This window comes from Tiliqua scincoides, chromosome 5, assembly GCF_035046505.1.
Source record: "Tiliqua scincoides isolate rTilSci1 chromosome 5, rTilSci1.hap2, whole genome shotgun sequence".
In the NCBI taxonomy this organism is placed as follows: domain Eukaryota; kingdom Metazoa; phylum Chordata; class Lepidosauria; order Squamata; family Scincidae; genus Tiliqua; species Tiliqua scincoides.
The window spans coordinates 134,542,703-134,560,860 of NC_089825.1; the positions used below are offsets into that span (position 1 = coordinate 134,542,703).

At 45.8% G+C, this 18,158-nt stretch overlaps 1 protein-coding gene across 1 annotated transcript; it reads right to left on the minus strand.

Annotated features, from left to right (window-relative positions):
- Positions 1–5,739: 5,739 nt before the first annotated feature.
- Positions 5,740–11,187, minus strand: LOC136653690 (vomeronasal type-2 receptor 26-like). The gene is made up of 4 exons (XM_066630573.1): positions 10,366–11,187; positions 8,816–9,037; positions 8,098–8,224; positions 5,740–6,650 (listed from the first exon to the last, which is right to left on the minus strand). Exons 1-4 carry the CDS (start codon positions 11,185–11,187, stop codon positions 5,740–5,742), a joined length of 2,082 nt encoding a protein of 693 aa, XP_066486670.1.
- Positions 11,188–18,158: the final 6,971 nt, after the last annotated feature.

An 18,158-nucleotide genomic window follows, 5' to 3' on the forward strand; every position in this document is an offset into this window, starting at 1 on the left:
TGAAAATTCTGAGATCTTGCCCAATATCTCTTTGGGATTCCATATCTATGATAGCTACGTTGATGCAAGGATGACCTACCGCAACACCCTGGACCTGCTCTTTCATTCATCAAGGTTCACCCCCAACTATAACTGTGGCTTCAAGAACAATTTACTTGGAGTCATTGGAGGACTTCAGTCTGATACCTCCTCATCTATGGCAGACATTTTAGGTCTTTACAAGATTCCACAGATAAGAACTGTGCACAGGATCTGTTCCAGTCCATGGCTCTGACCAGGGCTGGAGGTTCTTTTTGGTTTCTGAGGAAGAAGTGAGTCCAGTCCAAGGTTGTCATAAAAAGAGCATTATTTGTCTAAAATCTAACAGCATAGAGAAGGGGTGTCAAACATAATGCCCAAATTTGACCCCCAGAAACAATTTATCTGCTCCCCCGCATTATAATTGGGCTCTCCCAGCATAATTGGGCTCTCTCATAGCTTGAAGATATGATCATGATTTGCACATTTTCTCTTCTATCATTTGAAGCTAATGAGTTTCTATCTGAGAACAAAGTGCTTATATCTGGTCAACATCTGCTTAATGATCTCACTTCTGCCCCTCAGCAGGCACCATGAAAGCTAACTTCAGCCCTCTGTATGAAATGAGTTTGACATCCTTGCCCTGTATTGCCTTGCCTTGCCCTTACAGCATTCCTAGGGGACTCATGGGGTGATGTGACCTTGTGGGTGTCCATCAGCATGGCCTGGGGGCAACGAAAGAACATAAGAACATAAGAACAGCCCCACTGGATCAGGCCATAGGCCCATCTAGTCCAGCTTCCTGTATCTCACAGCAACCCACCAAATGCCCCAGGGAGCACACCAGATAAAAAGAGACCTCATCCTGGTGCCCTCCCTTTCATCTGGCATTCTGACATAGCCCATTTCTAAAATCAGGAGGTTGCGCATACACATCATGGCTTGTACCCCATAATGGATTTTTCCTCCAGAAACTTGTCCAATCCCCTTTTAAAGGCGTCTAGGGTAGACGCCAGCACTACATCCTGTGGCAAGGAGTTCCACAGACCGACCACAAGCTGAGTAAAGAAATATTTTCTTTTGTCTGTCCTAACCCGCCCAACACTCAATTTTAGTGGATGTCCCCTGGTTCTGGTATTATGTGAGAATGTAAAGAGCATCTCCCTATCCACTCTGTCCATTCCCTGCATAATTTTGTATGTCTCAATCATGTCCCCCCTCAAGTGTCTCTTTTCTAGGCTGAAGAGGCCCAAACGCCGTAGCCTTTCCTCATAAGGAAGGTGCCCCAGCCCCGTAATCATCTTAGTCGCTCTCTTTTGCACCTTTTCCATTTCCACTATGTCTTTTTTGAGATGTGGCGACCAGATCTGGACACAATACTCCAGGTGTGGCCTTACCATAGATTTGTACAACGGCATTATAATACTAGCCGTTTTGTTCTCAATACCCTTCCTAATAATCCCAAGCATAGAATTGGCCTTCTTCACTGCCGCCGCACATTGGGTCGACGCTTTCATCGACCTGTCCACCACCACCCCAAGATCTCTCTCCTGATCTGTCACAGACAGCTCAGAACCCATCAGCCTATATCTAAAGTTTTGATTTTTTGCCCCAATGTGCATGACTTTACACTTACTGACACTGAAGCACATTTGCCATTTTGTTGCCCATTCTGCCAGTCTGGAGAGATCCTTCTGGAGCTCCTCACAATCACTTCTGGTCTTTACCACTCGGAAAAGTTTGGTGTCGTCTGCAAACTTAGCCACTTCACTGCTCAACCCTGTCTTCAGGTCATTTATGAAGAGGTTGAAAAGCACCGGTCCCAGGACAGATCCTTGGGGCACACCACTTTTCACCTCTCTCCATTGGTAAAATTGCCCATTGACACCCACTCTCTGCTTCCTGGCCTCCAACCAGTTCTCAATCCACGAGAGGACCTGTCCTCTAATTCCCTGACTGTGGAGTTTTTTCAGTAGCCTTTGGTGAGGGACTGTGTCAAACGCCTTCTGAAAGTCCAGATATATAATGTCCACGGGTTCTCCCGCATCCACATGCCTGTTGACCTTTTCAAAGAATTCTATAAGGTTTGTGAGGCAAGACTTACCCTTACAGAAGCCATGCTGACTCTCCCTCAGACGGGGCCTGTTCGTCTATGTGTTTTGAGATCCTATCTTTGATGAGGCATTCCACCATCTTACCCGGTATGGATGTTAGGCTGACCGGCCTATAGTTTCCCGGGTCCCCCCTCTTTCCCTTTTTAAAAATAGGAAAGAAGTCTTTCCTGAGATTGTATAGGCGAGGCTAAGGATTTCTAAAAATAGCACAATTAGAGAGAACAGTCTAATTGACAACAAAGTGACATATGTTGCTGAAAACATAAACTATGCATGACTATTTCCCAGGTTCTCATCATTAAGAGGCATCTTATAAAACAAGCGCAGTGAGTAAAGATATGAGAGAGCACTATATAATGGACAATCTACTGGTGAGGTCATTTGCTTTTGGGCCCAACATCTCAGTTTCTCTCAGGAAGGTTAGGCCATCTTCTCATGGGATGAATAGAGGAATTTCCAGTGAGAAAGTAGACAACTTTCAGAAAATGGAAGACACAGAGAGAAGATGACTGCCAGGTCTTGCTCCAGGATTCATGAGCACTTTTCCTAACCTCACATCACAATACTTCTGATTTCTGCACCCCCAATGGTGTATGTGTTTTGAACAGCACGTACACACACACACACACACACACACACACACACACACACACACACACAAAATACAGAGATTATCTTTAAATAGTTTCAAAGACCAGAAAATTCATTTATATTTTTTTATTCTAAGTAGCCATGAGGATTCCATGCAGCAAAATTATGAAATAAAAAATCATTTCATAAATAAGTACAAAACATGACTATCACTTTGAATTGAGAGAATTTCAAATTCTTCCATGTCTAATGTAACTAAATGATTGTTTCCAAGTTTTCCTATGGCTCATTTGAACCAGGAAAGAACGACGCGTCCGGTTTCTCTTCGTTTTATCGCATGGTCCCCAATGAAGCCCTGCAGTACTGGGGAATTGTCCAGTTATGTCTGCATTTTGGATGGAAATGGGTTGGCCCCCTTGCTATGGATAATGAAGCTGGAGAACACTTCTTACAGGTCTTGGAACCCATGGTGTCCCAAAATGGAATTTGTTCAGCCTTCACTGAAAGGCATAAAGGGATATTTCATGCTGTGACAAAAACTGAATTATCCATTCTTGAGCAGGATCTTTTATGAAGTAATATTTGGGTAGCACGTAATGGATATGAGATGCAACCCCACCAATGAGAATTTCTCTGGGCTGATACCATTCGTGTGAAATGTGTACAGGATCATTTCCAGTACACTTAATGGTGTACCCTTTGCACACCACTTGATGGTACAGCAGTAGCAGCTGCAACAACAGCTAGAGCAGCCAGTGAGGCTTCCTCATACTTGTTGAAAACTTTCCCCAGGACTGGAATCTGCCACTTCTTTCACATCATTCTTTCTTGAATTGGTCTGTATTGAACATGCTGGTATCCATGGCAGCTTACTCCACCAATCTTCCAAGGATGGGTGTGCACTTTATCCTTAATCTGAATTAACTTTGAAAAGGAAGTCTAGAGTGCTAGTCAGGAGACAAGGTGATGAAACCTTAGACAAGGCAAGTGGGAAAGTGTTCAAAGTGACAGTCTCCTGCCTTTCTGCAAGTTCCTAAGCCTACGATGGCGCACAGGGATATTTAAAAGCATTTCAAGCTTGCCTTCTGATGATCTCATTCCTTGGAGATGACTGGTGCTTTGGCCAGTTGAGTTAATTACTGTGATTGGGATAAGTAAAGGGAAGAGAATTGATTGTGCTCTCCCTGTGGCATTGGCAACAAAACCATGAAGCAGACAAGTTTGTCAGACATCATGGCAATTTTCTGTTGATCATTAGAAGCAGGGGGGAAAGGAAGCAGGATAGGTTAGAATAACCAAGACATTCTTCGTGGATACAGACAAGGTGGCAGGCTTGGTGTCTAGGAAATCCCTGGGGCAGAGGCCACCTCAGCCTTTCACTGGAGTAATTGGCCCACCTCACCCCCAGCAGTGTTTTTCTAGTGGCTATCTGCTGGTGTTGCATCTTTTTAGATTGTGAGCCCTTTTGGGACAGGGAGCCAATAGAATTATGATTTTTCTCTATAAACCGCTTTGTGAACTTTTTGTTGAAAAGCGGTATATAAATACTGTTGTTGTTGTTGCTGCTGTTGTTGGAGTATCTAAAATGACCCCTGTGGCTACCTCTGATTGCCAACCTTCAGAGGTCCCTTTCATCCTATCACACAGGCATGGAGAGAGCACTCTGTGCAGTTAGACACGTGGGCATCTTGTCAGAGCTTCCAATTTATTTATCAGTTTATTTATCAGTTTATAGAGCATACAACATTATCCATATGTATGTTCCAACATTCAGGAAAAGAATCTTTTAAGACTTCATTGTAACCAATAGGAACAACAATTCGTAGATACCTCAGATTGCTGGAACTGAGATGAGTGATGGTTTCTTTCCCTTAAATATACTGTTAAAGCAATGGAACTCTGTGACTGCATGTTTTTATTTGGGTTCATTACTCTATTCTTAAACCACCTAATATGCTTACTGTAGGGGCTATAGATAAAAAAATCTGGATTATAAATTCACTGGAATGTCTAGGAAAACTGGTTACAATTTTAGTGAACAGTCTCTCATAAATATTGGTTGTTTAGGTGACTTTCAGCCCTAAGTAAATCCCCACATGGAGGTGCATTTGGAAGGGGCTGCATCTGGGTCAGATCCAATTAAATGCCAAATACTATACCTGGTCAAATTATAAAAGGATAACGACCACCATTTTGAAAGTCTCCCGTTTCTGTTGTCCTCAGATACAAATTGGCTTTTGGAATTACAGGGAAAGGAACATTTGTGGCTTAAAAATCTTATCTCTACCAGGATCAGAGTAGAAATGCCTCTTACAGCCTAACCCTATGCGTCACTTACAGCACTGGAGTTAACTTTATTGTAGCAGTGAAGGCTATTTAATTTAGAACAAATATCCAGGGCCCTAGATAAAGGCTTCGGACATTTGTTCTAAAACTTCATAGTTAGGGGAGAGTTAGAACAGACAAAAGAAAATATTTCTTTACTCAGCGTGTGGTTGGTCTGTGGAAGTCTTTGCCACAGGATGTGGTGATGGCATCTGGCCTGGATGCCTTTAAAAGGGGATTGGACAAGTTTCTGGAGGAAAAATCCATTACGGGTTACAAGCCATGATGTGCATGTGCAACCTCTTGATTTTAGAAATGGGCTATGTCAGAATGCCAGATGCAAGGGAGGGCACCAGGATGAGGTCTCTTGTTATCTGGTGTGCTCCCTGGGGCATTTGGTAGGCTGCTGTGAGATACAGGAAGCTGGACTAGATGGGCCTATGGCCTGATCCAGTGGGGCTGTTTTTATGTTCTTATGTTCACAGCTGATTGACATGAAGGAACAAAGCAAAAACAGCCCAACAGTTTACATTGGTCATCCAAGAAGAATTTTTATTCTACAAATATATCCTAATAGTTGCATTTGGTTGGGATGCATGAAGAACAATTATGGCAAGTCCCAAGTTGACATAGTCTTGCTCAAACATTTAACAGATTTGTTAGAAGAAGAGAGCAGAGGCAATGAGAGTGTCTACTGGATACTGGAATGCTTTCTTCTTAATTGCTCTCTTTTGTTGAGATCAGGTCTCAGTATAATTATGTAGCATTTGGGAGCAAAAATGCAGCCTAGCAGCCCAGCACTAGAGGTCAAGATGGAGAAGATCTCCACAGCCACCATGGCTTTCCCTCTTGTGCTCAGGTAGGTTGGCACAAAGGACAGCCACACACTGCAAAAGACCAGCATGCTGAAGGTGATGAACTTGGCTTCATTGAAACTGTCTGGCAGTTTCCTGGCTAGGAAAGCCACAGTGAAGCAAATGACCGCAAGAAAGCCCATGTAGCCCAGGACACAGTAGAACATAGTGACAGAACCTTCATTACATTCCAGGATCATTTCTTCAGACAGTGAGTGTGGATCCAGGGATGGGAAAGGGGGAGTAGTGCTCAGCCAAACAGCACAAATACCAGCTTGAACAAAGGAGCAGGAGAAGACAATGAGGTGTGCCAGTCTTTTGCCCACCCATTTCCGGAAAACATTGCCTGGTTTGGAGGCCATGAAAGCCACCACCACGGTGATGGTTTTGGCCAAAAGAGAAGAAACAGCAGTAGAGAAGATGAGGCCAAAAGCTGTTTGTCGCAGGAGGCAGGTCACCTTTTGAGGCTCTCCAATGAACAGCAACGAGCAGAGGAAGCAAAGGAGGAGGGAAATCAGAAGGATATAGGTGAGACTGCAGTTGTTGGCCTTGACGATGGGAGTGTCCCTTTGCTTAATGAAGATTCCCAGCACCAGACCTGTGATGGCAGCAAGGAAAAGAGCCAAGAGAGCTAAGGTCTTGCCCAGGGGTTCTGCATAAGATAAAAAAGTTGGGGTCTTTGGAAGGCATCCATTTTGGTGCTTGTTTGGGTAGTGATCTTCCATGCAAGGAATACAGTAATTCATGTCTAAAAAAGGAACACAAAAAATTCTAAGATTCTGTTCTTTTAAGCCAGCAGTTTTCAAACTCTTGGGGAGATGCTCTAAGTTCTTACGGGGCTGGGGGGAGGCATCAGGAGCGGGGGAAAGGCAGCGGTGCGATCCCCAAGATTGCGCTGCTCAGGGGGGCTGCAGGGGTTTGGGTGCACTTTCCTGAGCCTTCTGCAGCCTCCCGGGGGTGCAGGGAGCCCTGCTTGACTTTCTGCAGGGCTCTCTGCAGCTTCAGAAGTGAAAGTGGAATGATCACACTCCTGTTCTGCTTTAGCGGGGGTAGGGCAAATCGTTCTGCTTTTGGTTTCAGGTCAGGTCAGCTTCAGGTCATATTTCCCCTTATGTCTCTGAGGCCTCTTGAATCTCCACCAGGATATAACACGTACTTGGTCAGAGCAACTGCATTGTTGCCAAATGCTGAGGGATAATATTGGGAATAATTATTCCAGGTGACCCTAGGTCATCAGGAGGCTCACACAGAGATAAGGGAAATAGATTTCCCCTTATGTCTCTGAGGCCTCCTGAACTCCACCAGGATGTAACACGTACTTGGTCAGAGCGGCTGCATTGTTGCCAAATGCTGGGAGATAATATTGGGAATAAGACTATTCCAGGTTTTCAGATTCAGATGACCCTAGATTTCATTTGGGGTTTTTGTGTTTTAACCTGAAAATTAGAGTTGTTCATTCTGCCACACCAAAACTCCAAAAGCTATCTTAGAACTATTTTTCTAAACTTCTGCTAGAAGTTGGTCTGAGCAAGGAAAATTCTCACTGTTATGTTTCAAAATCATTAAGGGCTCAATCCTGACTGTGCCCTGGTTTGGCACCAGCCCGGGAGAGTCGCAAACGTGCCATAAAGCAAAACTGTGTCTCCGTAGGAGTAGACTTGACCGGCGCAGGAATATACGCCAGCAGCCAGCCTCTGCTGTGCCAAAACGAGGTAGGTTGACGCTGGCTGAGCTCAACTGGTGCGGGGGTCTGAGAGGGCATGAGGAGGGTGGGGAGGAGGCAGGGTGGAGGCCTTTTGGGGCAGGGAGAGAGTAGGTGGTGAGCAGACCCATGGGAGGGCAGGCAGTGAGAGGGAGGTGGGATCAGGATCTGGCAGTTATGCCAGACCCATTCCCAGGTGGCATGGAGCAGCTCCTGGTAGCTCCGTTCTACTCAGATCTGTGCCACCTCCTCAAGTGGTGCAGAACCAAGTAAGGCCCGTTGAGGCCACTGTGGCTCTCTCTGGGGTAAGGGGAATTTGTTCCCCTTGCCTTGGGCCGAGCCTCAGCCAGCCCCAAACTTGCACAGGATACAGCGCAGGCCCGTTGGCTGCCTGTCCCAGCACAAGTTAGGATTGCACTGTACCTGATTCTGCTCACTGGTTCTTATAATTGACCATAATCATATTCATCTCTCTTCACAGTGCATCACTTACTGTCTTGGTTTGAGATCATCCCTTCTGCACAAGGAGCACACTCATAGCAGCAAAATTTTGCCCCCTCCTTAGTCTTCCTGCTAGAACCAGGGTGGCAGTTTTCGTTGCAGAGAGAGAAGGGCGGCACCTATCCTTTAACAAAAGGAGAACATAACCGTGAGGATATTTTATAGGGAGCTGCAGCACAATCCTAACTTGCATTGGAGCAGGCAGGCCAGCAGACCTGAGCTTCATCCAGTCCAATTTTGGGGCCAGAAGCTTTCCCCATACCCCGTGTCGTGCTGCACTGGCCCCAATGGGTCCACTTCAATCTGAGCCACCTGACAAGGGAGGGCACCAGGATGCAGGTCTCTTGTTATCTGGTGTGCTCCCTGGGGCGTTTGGTGGGCTGCTGTGAGATACAGGAAGCTGGACTAGATGGGCCTATGGCCTGATCCAGTGGGGCTGTTCTTATGTTCTTAACTACAATTCCCAGGAGGCCTTGCAGGTCTCTTGTTATCTGGTGTGCTCCCTGGGGCGTTTGGTGGGCCGCTGTGAGATACAGGAAGCTGGACTAGATGGGCCTATGGCCTGATCCAGTGGGGCTGTTCTTAAGTTCTTAAGGAAGATGACTCTTGTGCTTTCCTCAGGACTGGCTGCTAATGGGAAACTTTTTCACTAACCATTAATTCATAAACTATTATGCAATATATCATTTCTTAAAACAAAATATTCCAACCTGAATCAAGTCTTCATGCCATTCAATTTGGTCCTCCTTAATGATTAATTTCACGCCTGAAGCAGTCTGAGGATCCAGCCGTCCCACCTTGATTCGGACAAAGGAGTCATTCTTAAAAGTGACCAAATTTGTAATATCAAATCCGCCTGCTAACTCTCCGTGATCGTTAAACTTCACTTCATCCCCACAACTATTGTTGAAGGGGTGAAGAAATGAGTGGAGCTAAGTGGGAAAAGGGAGAGAATCAGTGGGTCTCTCAAGTGTGGCAACATTACAACAAATACATTTCCAAGTTGTAAATTTACAGCCAAATCCGAATGGGGTGTGCATTCTTCACTGCTGGCTGCTGAAAAGAAGTTGCAAATTGTGTTCTGGTGTAGATCAGCAAGTAGCGCGGTACTGGAGCACCAGTGGAAAGGTTGGAGTCTTTCTGTGTGTGATGACAGCTGGCGCAGGTTTGCCAATAGGGAGACTGGAGGGGTACGGGAAGGTGGAATATCTCTTCTTCAACCTTTGCCAGCAAAACCGCTGGTGCAATCCAAGGAGATCCATTGTGGTGCGGGTGAATTAAACCCCTTTCCCCTCAGAGGATGGGCAGCCGAATCCTAAGCTGCCAGAGGAGCAGTGGCGCTGAACTGGCTACTGCTGCATTCTGTGGGCATTGCAGCTGCTGCTGAAGTCTCTTCAGGGGAAGGGGACATTTTCCCTTTCCTCCAGGTAAGGATGCAGGCCCCACAATGGGTCTCCTTTAGTCTGTGCTGGCTATTTTGACAGTGCAGACTGGAGGAGCTCTGTGTCGGGCATTTTAGCCTGACACAGAGCATAGGATCGGGTGCAGCAGGGCTCCACTGATCCCATCCCTCTCCCACCCTTGTTCTTCCCTATGTCCCATTCTCCTCCTGCCCCAGAATGCCTCCACCCCCCATACTGTCTTACTTCCTTACTGCCAAACCTTACTGACAAAATTTACTGCCACCCTGAGCTCTTTCCTTGCTTCAGGCGGCATTCATCCTATGCTGGATTCAGCTCTGACTGGCACTGGGCCAGGCCAGCAGTCCCTACATAGAACATACCATAAACATGCCCTCATCGGGAGGCATTCCGGAGCAGGAGGAGGGTGAGCGGCAGGTGGGCCAGTGGGAGAATGGAGTTCAGGAGAGGGTCAGGACCAGGATCCAGGACTTAGGCCAGATCCTAACGCCCCTCTCAAGTGGTCCAGACTTACACCGGGCTGCTCAGATCTGCCCCACCTCTTAGGTGGTCAGATTCATGTAGCCCCATGGGGCAGCTGCCACACAACATGAGATAAGGGGAATGGATTCCCCATACTCTGAGTTGCCCAGCCCAGCTCTGCTCTGGATGCAATACAGGCCAGCTGGCCCACCTGCTCCATGGCAGGTTAGGATTTGGCTGTTAGCTATATTGTTCTTTCAGTTGGTTAATTTTGAGTAGAAAACAAATAAATTTGGCAATGTATATCACCACTTCAAGTCATTTCAATATGGTATTTAGATTATGGCAATATTGCAGTGTCAGGGGGAATCCATTACCTGCCAAGGTTTCATGTTCAGTTGGCCTCCAACCTCTATTGTACTGTGTCTCAATCTAGAAGAATACATGAGCTGCAAGGCGTGTGCCACAGCATAGACAGCATTATAGACACTGTAGCTGTGGCCAGTCATGCTCATTTCAAAAACAGGTGCAGGAACGCTCTCCAGATCCTCTTCGCCGGTGCATGTGTCTGTGCTCTTTCGTGCTGCATTTCGCTTTGGAAATGTACAAGTGAATACTTGTTCCCAGAAGCCTTTGCTAAAACCATTTCTGTTTGCCCCCAGAGGGTCAATATTTTGAAGAAATTCTGTGAATCCAAGTGGCTCATTGGAATGAATTGTGATGGAAAGAGCGCCATGTAACAGAGCATCACGGAACAGTCGCACACTCAACAAGGTGAAATAGGTGTTGCTTGTGAAGTCAATTTGGGCTGTTAAAATCCACACTTTCCCAGCAGGGATTTTATATCCAGGAAGCATCAATGGAATCACATTTCTTTTTACCCATAGATCAGCTGCCAATGACATAAGGGATATTGATTCTCCATATATAACAACTGCATTGGCTTTACTCTCCAGTAAACCTCGAAAAGTGTACGGGGCATGATTGATCAGTTTGTCCAAGTTTGAATTACCGTGTTTATGTACAGTTCTCTCAGTGAAAGCTGTACAGATTCCACTCTGGGAGAGCATGGGCTCCAAGGCTTTCACAAAATATTCTCCAGCATCATTATCTATGGCGATGAGCCCGACCCATTTCCATCCAAAATGCAGAAGTAACTGGACAATTCCTTGGTACTGAATGGCTTCATTGGGGACCATCCGATAAAAGGAAGTGGAATGGATTTCATCCATCTTTACTTCTTCAAATGAGCCATATGAAAACTTAAAACAAAGATGAGGTGATATTTCAGAGAAGTAACATGACCATTGGCAGTTCTTTCAAGCTGTTACGTCGCTTTTTAAAAATATTTCCATAATTATTATCTTAAGCTCCATCTCACATTTTCATTTAGAGCAGTGGTTCCCAATGTTTAGAAACTCGCCAACCACTGGGGCAAAAATTGGAATCGTTGTGGATCACATGTGGCTGGGGGGGTGGGTGGGAGGGTTTCTGTTTGCTGCCCTCTCTGGTGGTCTGTCCCCCAAGCGCTCTCTCACAGACTATCAGAGAGGATGAAGAATGGACTGCCCACAGCCACAGCTGACACTTCAGTGGTTGTGGCTGTGGGCAGTCTGTTCTCTGCCCTCATTGGTGGTTCGTGGGAAATTGCTTGTTCAATGAGACATTGGAAGTGATCAAAAGTGATTTTTTTTTTCCTGAGACCCCACCACCCATGGTCCATGGACCACAGGTTGGGAACCAGTGGTTTAGAGGGAACTTCATGGCTGCTATATTGGACTACGAACAATCAAAATTGTCCACATGATATGTTTGTCTATATATTTCTTTCCCCTGTTATAAAAGTCTACTTTCCATTGAAGAAGAAAAAGAAGAAAATGAAGAAGAAGAGAGGTGTAGGGAAGAAAAAAATGGAAGAAATTCAAATTTCCCCCAACAGAGAAACTTCTCTGCTTTACCTGAACAATCCTAAACATCTTTACTCAGAAGAGCGTCTGCTCAATAATACTTATGCCCAAGTAGACATTTTCAGATTGCAGCCGTAACTACAATTCTGATTTAATATTTCTTTTCTAGAAGCTTCAAAAGCAAACTGTGTATTAAAAATTGTTATGGGCCAAAAAGGAAGACTTTTGACATGTCTTGTAGCATACGTCTCTTCAACGTCAGAAGACTGAAACCAAAGAGTTGCATGAATGAAATGCATCAAGAGAAGCTTCCTGGGTACAGAGGTATAGTCATTTCTCTGGTTGAGTGCCAAACTCATTAATAAAAAGAAATAGTTAACCACTTGCTTGGTTAACTTGGCTGTATTCTTTGACTGCAGTTTGCTTGAACCTCAGACTTGAGACACCAGTCGAAATAAGCAGAATAGGTTTCCCTCTGCTTGGACCTTCTGCCGTGAGCAATTAAAATTTTTCCATATGCGCTGATTATAATAGAACCAGCTCTCTCTCTCTCTCTCTCTCTCTCTCTCTCTCTCTCTCTCTCTCTCTCTCACTCACTCACTCTCTCTCACTCTTTCTCTCTCTGATTACATTATTCTATTACACTGTATTATTACTGTATTCCTAGATAACACTCAGTGGAGGACCTCCCCAGCCCTGCACCCTGGTGCAAAGGTCTGAGATGGTACCTCCCAACAGGATACTGCCACCCCCTGCACGCAAATCCATCCCTGGTCACTTACCTGGAGCGCACGGTGCCTGGTGCAATTCCAGGATGCATCAGAGAAGCCTCTTTGAGGTTCCCCAGTGCTTTAAACTGTGCTTCCAGTAAATTGGAAGCACAGTTTCTGACCGTGTCGGGAGCCTTGGAGAGGCTTCCGTGTGATCCTAAAGCTCCGCGCCTGGGACATTTGCCCCATTGAGCCCATGGGAGGTCTGCCACTGATAACACTTGTTTCCTTCCCTCTCCATTTCATTGTCTTGTAAACAACAGCCATGACCTACTATGACTTATATATGCACACACATGCAATATCAACCAAGGTGCTGATGCCACTAGTACACTCATTTACCTCTTGATCATTTTGAACCATCCTGTTCTAGAGATTGGAATAATGACCTCCACTAGCAAGATTAGGGAAAATTCCCAAGTCCCCCTCCATCTCACCTGTGGAATTTTGTAAATACCTAAGATATCTGCCATGTATGTGGAGGTATCAGACTCAAGACCCCCAATAGTTGCCATCACATTTTGGGGTCTTCCACATCTGTAGTTGGGGACAAACCTATGTGAATTGAAGAGAAGGTCCAGAATGGTTCGGTAGGTCATCCTTGCCTTGGAATAGCTGTCGTAGATGTGGAATCCAAGGGTGACATTGGGCAAGATCTCAGGGTTCTCATTCACCTCGTCGACTGCAAATGCCAGGGCCAGGAGATGCTGGAAGAATTTGGTCAGCACACTGCAAAGACAAGTGAATTTCTGTCATTTTAAGGGAGAATTCTGCAAAGCCCTGCAAAGCATCACCAAATCTGTCCAGTCTGGATCTCAAAGAATCAGCTGCCTGGCCAAAGATCAAAGTTACATACAGAATCCAGATTGCCCAATTAAAGGGTGATCGGAGTTTGTTTAGCCTGTCCTGGAACATGAGAATCTCCTCCCATTTGGGGAGTGGAGGTGGACTGGAACTGGTGGCTATGGGGGCCTTTTAAAGGGCACAATACCCAGCCCTCTTCCTCCTTTACACGTGGGCACTGTGTGGACACCCGCCTGCCCGCCCACCCTAAAGGCAGTCTGAGTTTTACTGGTTGCCATTTGGGGCTGGGTAGGAATTTTTTGCTACCTGCCCAGATTGGCCAAGGGTCAGGCAGTTTTTTCGCCTACCCCAGACTGTCTGGGGCCAGGGGTTGCTCCCCTTCAAGCTGCCATTGGTCACTTTATGAAGGCAGGTGGTGCGGGTTAGGAGGTGTGAAATGGACTTTGGGCATGCACCTTCAGGCGGCATAGGCAGGGCAGAACCCAATTGCAGTCCTCAGGGGCTCAGCGGCATGAGGACATAGATGGGGCTTTGGCCGGGACCACGGGGCCACCTCAGAGGCTCAGTGGCTCGAGGTGGCACAGTCCGCAGTCCGACTGCCTTCCCCTTAAGTGACAGACCTGGATGAGCCTAAAAACGGGGCGTGGCTTGGAGTCAGGTGCATGCCCGCCTGGGGGCAGATGTGTTCTGGTACCGCCCAGAGGTCCTGCCTCCACACCACAGGGGGCTTTGCTGCCTTGGATGCTGCAGGTCTCAGCCTCCTCTTCTGTTGTAACTGCTAAATTAAGTGGCCCTTTCTCCCATATCTGTTGTCTCGAGTGTTCATTGGACGGTGCGAAAACAAAAGTCAGCCAAGACTGAGTCTTACTGGAAACAAAAGAAATCGGTCATGGTTGTTTTTTGCTGGTCATTGTCACCAAAGACGGCAAAATAGAAAGAGAAAGAAAGATACATGCAAAAATGGATAAAACAATTTACTGAATTTCAGTAATGTGACACCAGAAGTTCATGAATATAATTTTATTTAATGGGGGGAGGAATCTACCTATTAATTCACCCCCTGTACAAAGATGTTATTTATTCCATGCTGAAAAGTAGAATATGAACTATAGATGAACTAAATAGAAATGTTGTATACTGGATGTGTGCAAAGAAGGAATGTTTTGTCTGCATTTGAAGTAACAGACACTCAAATAAGGAGTGTTTATTTTTTTTTTGGCAAAGAAGATGCTTCTCCTTCACTCAATTTCGAAACATTCCATTTTGAATTTCAAAGATTGCCATCCCCATCTAGTTCCACAGCACTGCCTGGAGGACTGTCAACTGAATTGAGGGTTAGTGATGCGCATTTCATGTCTCTGGTGTGTGAGTTTTAATGTGTTTAAGAGGATCTCATTAGTTGTCAGCCATCTGTCTGTTCATTCTTTTACAAAAACAATTAGAATGGCCTGACATGCCAATAAAGGTTTCAGAACAGAACAGAATTCGAATGGCCTCTCTTCTTTCAAAACAATCAAATTGTTTGCAGTCACATAACTATCAGAATCATTAAACTAAAACAAAATTTGACTTGGGGGGGGGGAGAGGGGAGCTTTCCTTACAGTGGAAAAATCTTAACTTCTTCTTGTGCAGGGTGTTTTTTGAAGGTATATTTAGGCAGCAGGTAATGGACGTGAGATGCAACCCCACCAATGAGAATTTCTCCGGGCTGATACCAGTCATGCGGTATATGTAGGGGATCATTTCCAGCACACTTAGTGGTGTCTACTTTGCATGCTCTATTCAGGTGTAGCAGTAGCAGCTGCAACACCAACAGCAGCAGAAGCTTCGTCATGTTTATTGAAAGCTTTCCTACCAGCGTTGGAATCTGCCACTTATTTCCACATCATCATTCCATTCACTTTGAACACGCTGGTCTCCATGGCAGCTGAGTCCACCAATGCAGTTCTTCAAAGGATGAGTCTGCACCTTGTCCTCAATCGGAATGATCTTAGAAAAGCAAGCCTGGAATGCTTGTAGGGAGACAAGGCAATGAAGCCCTGCATAGACAAGGCAAGTGGGGAAAGGTTCAAAGTGATAGGCTCCTGGCTACCTGCAAGTCCATAATCTTAGCCTACAATGGTACACAGGGATATTTTATAAGCATTTTAAGCTTGCTTGCTGATGATATTTTTCTTGCTTGCTGATGATAGTTTTCTTCCTTGCACTTTGGCCAGTTGAATTAATTACTGTGATTGGGATAATTACAGTAGAGAGAATAGATTCAGCTACACTTTTGCTCTCCTCCCGACTCTATTGGCAGCAACTCGGGTGAAACAAACAAATTTGTCAGACATCATGGCTACTGTTTGCTGATCCTTAGAAGCAGGGGTGAAAGGTGGCAGTAAGATCAGAATGACCCAAGACATTGTTCATGGATATAGACAAGGTGGCTGGTGTGGCTAGGGAATTCCAGGGCAGAAGTCACCTCAACCTTTCAGTGGGGTATCTCAAATGAGATACCTCTGGGTACCTCTGATTGTCGAGCCCCAGACACTTTCCATGAATTAGAAAGCTATTTTCTTTCCAGATATCTTGCATGCATGGCAGTGACATGTAGTGAGCTTCAGGTCCAGGGAAACATAGCCACATATACAAGCTCCCCCTTCCCCCTTAAGATCAGTCTCACAGAGTCTTCCTTGAAAAACAAACTCCCCCCCCCATAAATAAAAAAAAATACCTCTTCTTTCCCCATTCAGAGCTAGGGAGAGCCCAGGGGCATCTCCCCTGAGTAACTGAAAAGCTGCCTCTTCTGGTGCTTTAGTTCACTGCACAGTCTTCCTGCCTTTTCATGGCTTAAAAAAAAGAAGGGAGGCACAGTGACAGTGGTCCTTCCTCTCCGGGTATCGCGTACATGCCTTGCTGGAGCTCCAATGCTGGAGGCCCATAGGATTGGGCCCTAAATCCCCACACAGTGATGCGTTCGAAAGGGGCTCCATCTGGGTCAGATTATTTTAAATGCTGAATCCTGTAACAGGCCAAAGTATAATGACCGCCATTTTGAAAGTCAACCGTTTCTGTTGTCCTCAGCTCCCAATTGGCTCTTGGAAGTACAGGGAAAGGAATCTTTCTGGCATGATAAGTCTTACCTCTGCCAGGAACAGAGCGGCAATGCCTCTTCCAGCCTAATCCCATGATTAGGTGTTTGTTTTCTGTTTCCAGCAAGTAAGACAGGATCACAGCCCAATCCTATGCATGTCTACACAGATGTAAGTCCCAGTGTGTTCGGTGTATCATTTACCCTATCTTATTTACTCCCCTCTCTTCTCATGCAGCAGGGAAGGTTATTTGCTTTAGAACAAATATCTAGGGCCCTAGATAAAGGCCTTGGACATTTGTTCTAAAACTTCACAGCTGATCCATATGAAGGGACAAAGCCAAAACAGCCCAACAGAGAAGAGCGTTTACATCGGTCATCCAAACAGAATTTTTATTCTACATACCTATTATAACAGCTGCATTTGGTTGGGACGCACAATGAACAATTAGGGCAAGTCCCAAATTTACATAGTCTCACTCAAACATTTCACAGATTTGTTAGAATAAGAGAGCAGGGAAAATGAGAATGTCTACTGGATAGTTGACTGCTTTCTTATTAATTGCTCTCAGATCAGGTCTGAGATTAATTAAGGTCAGCAGATTAATTGCTTCAGATCAGGTCTCAGTATAATAATGTAACGTTGGGGAGAAAAAATGCAGATCAGCAACCCAATACTTGAGGCCAAGATGGAGAAGATCTTCACAGCCACCATGTATTTTCCTCTTGTGCTCAGGTAGGCCAGTGGGCCTGTGCTGTATCCAGCGTAAGATTGGGGCCAAAAGCAACACAGCTTAAGGCAAGGAGAATTGCTTCCCCTTATCCTGTGGTGCAGCAGGCCGCCCGTGGGTCTCCTCAGATCTGCGCCACCTGATGAGATGGCGCAAATTCGAGCAGCCCGGAGCCACACTGTGCTGCCTGGGAATGTGGTCAAGATCTGGCATAACTGCCTGATCCTGGCCCCGCCTCCGTCTCCCCGCCCACCCGCACCCAGGAATGCCTTACTACACTTTTGTGACACCCCCAGGCCAGTGTAAGGGACTCGTCCCATCCCAAGTAGGGGTTGGGATTGCGCCCAAACACACACAACCCAATCAGTGTGGAGTCATACAATTATACACAATCCCTAAAATAGGGTGGAGGGGATAATTCCTTACAGGAGACGTTTCTGAATCCGTTCCCGAGAAGGCTGTTGCTTGAAGGAAAAATTAGGGAAAAGGTAATGGATATGAGATGTGACCCCACCAATGAGAATATCACCCGGCTGGTACCACTCATGCGGAATATGTACTGCGCACTTCACAGAATGTACGTTGCACACCAAGGGAGGGAAGAGCAGCAGCAGTAATAATAGAGAAGTCGCCATACCGATGGCAAAGCTTTCTTGTAGCCAGGGATTTTGTGCCTCTATAGAACCAACTCGGAGTTTCTGCCAAGGTGAAAACAAGTTGATCTGGACGTCAGCCGACACTTCGAATACATTTCTTAGCAGAAATGCATTTCTGATGCATTTCGAATACATTTCTGACCCTCAGCCGTGTTAGGAAAGCAGGACTTGAATGCTGTGAAGCCAGGCAAGGAAAGGGGTCAAACAGCACAAATGGGCAGAGCCC

Bases quoted from the DNA above. Each gene is read 5' to 3' on its own strand.
- LOC136653690 (XM_066630573.1), bottom strand. From the start codon at position 11,187: ATGGTCCCCAATGAAGCCATTCAGTACCAAGGAATTGTCCAGTTACTT. The intron at 9,038-10,365 runs GTAATGGATTCC...TTTCCCACTTAG, and splicing joins TGAACATGAAACCTTGGCAG to CTCCACTCATTTCTTCACCC. The intron at 6,651-8,097 runs GTAAGTGATGCA...TTCCTTTTTTAG, and splicing joins GATGATCTCAAACCAAGACA to ACATGAATTACTGTATTCCT.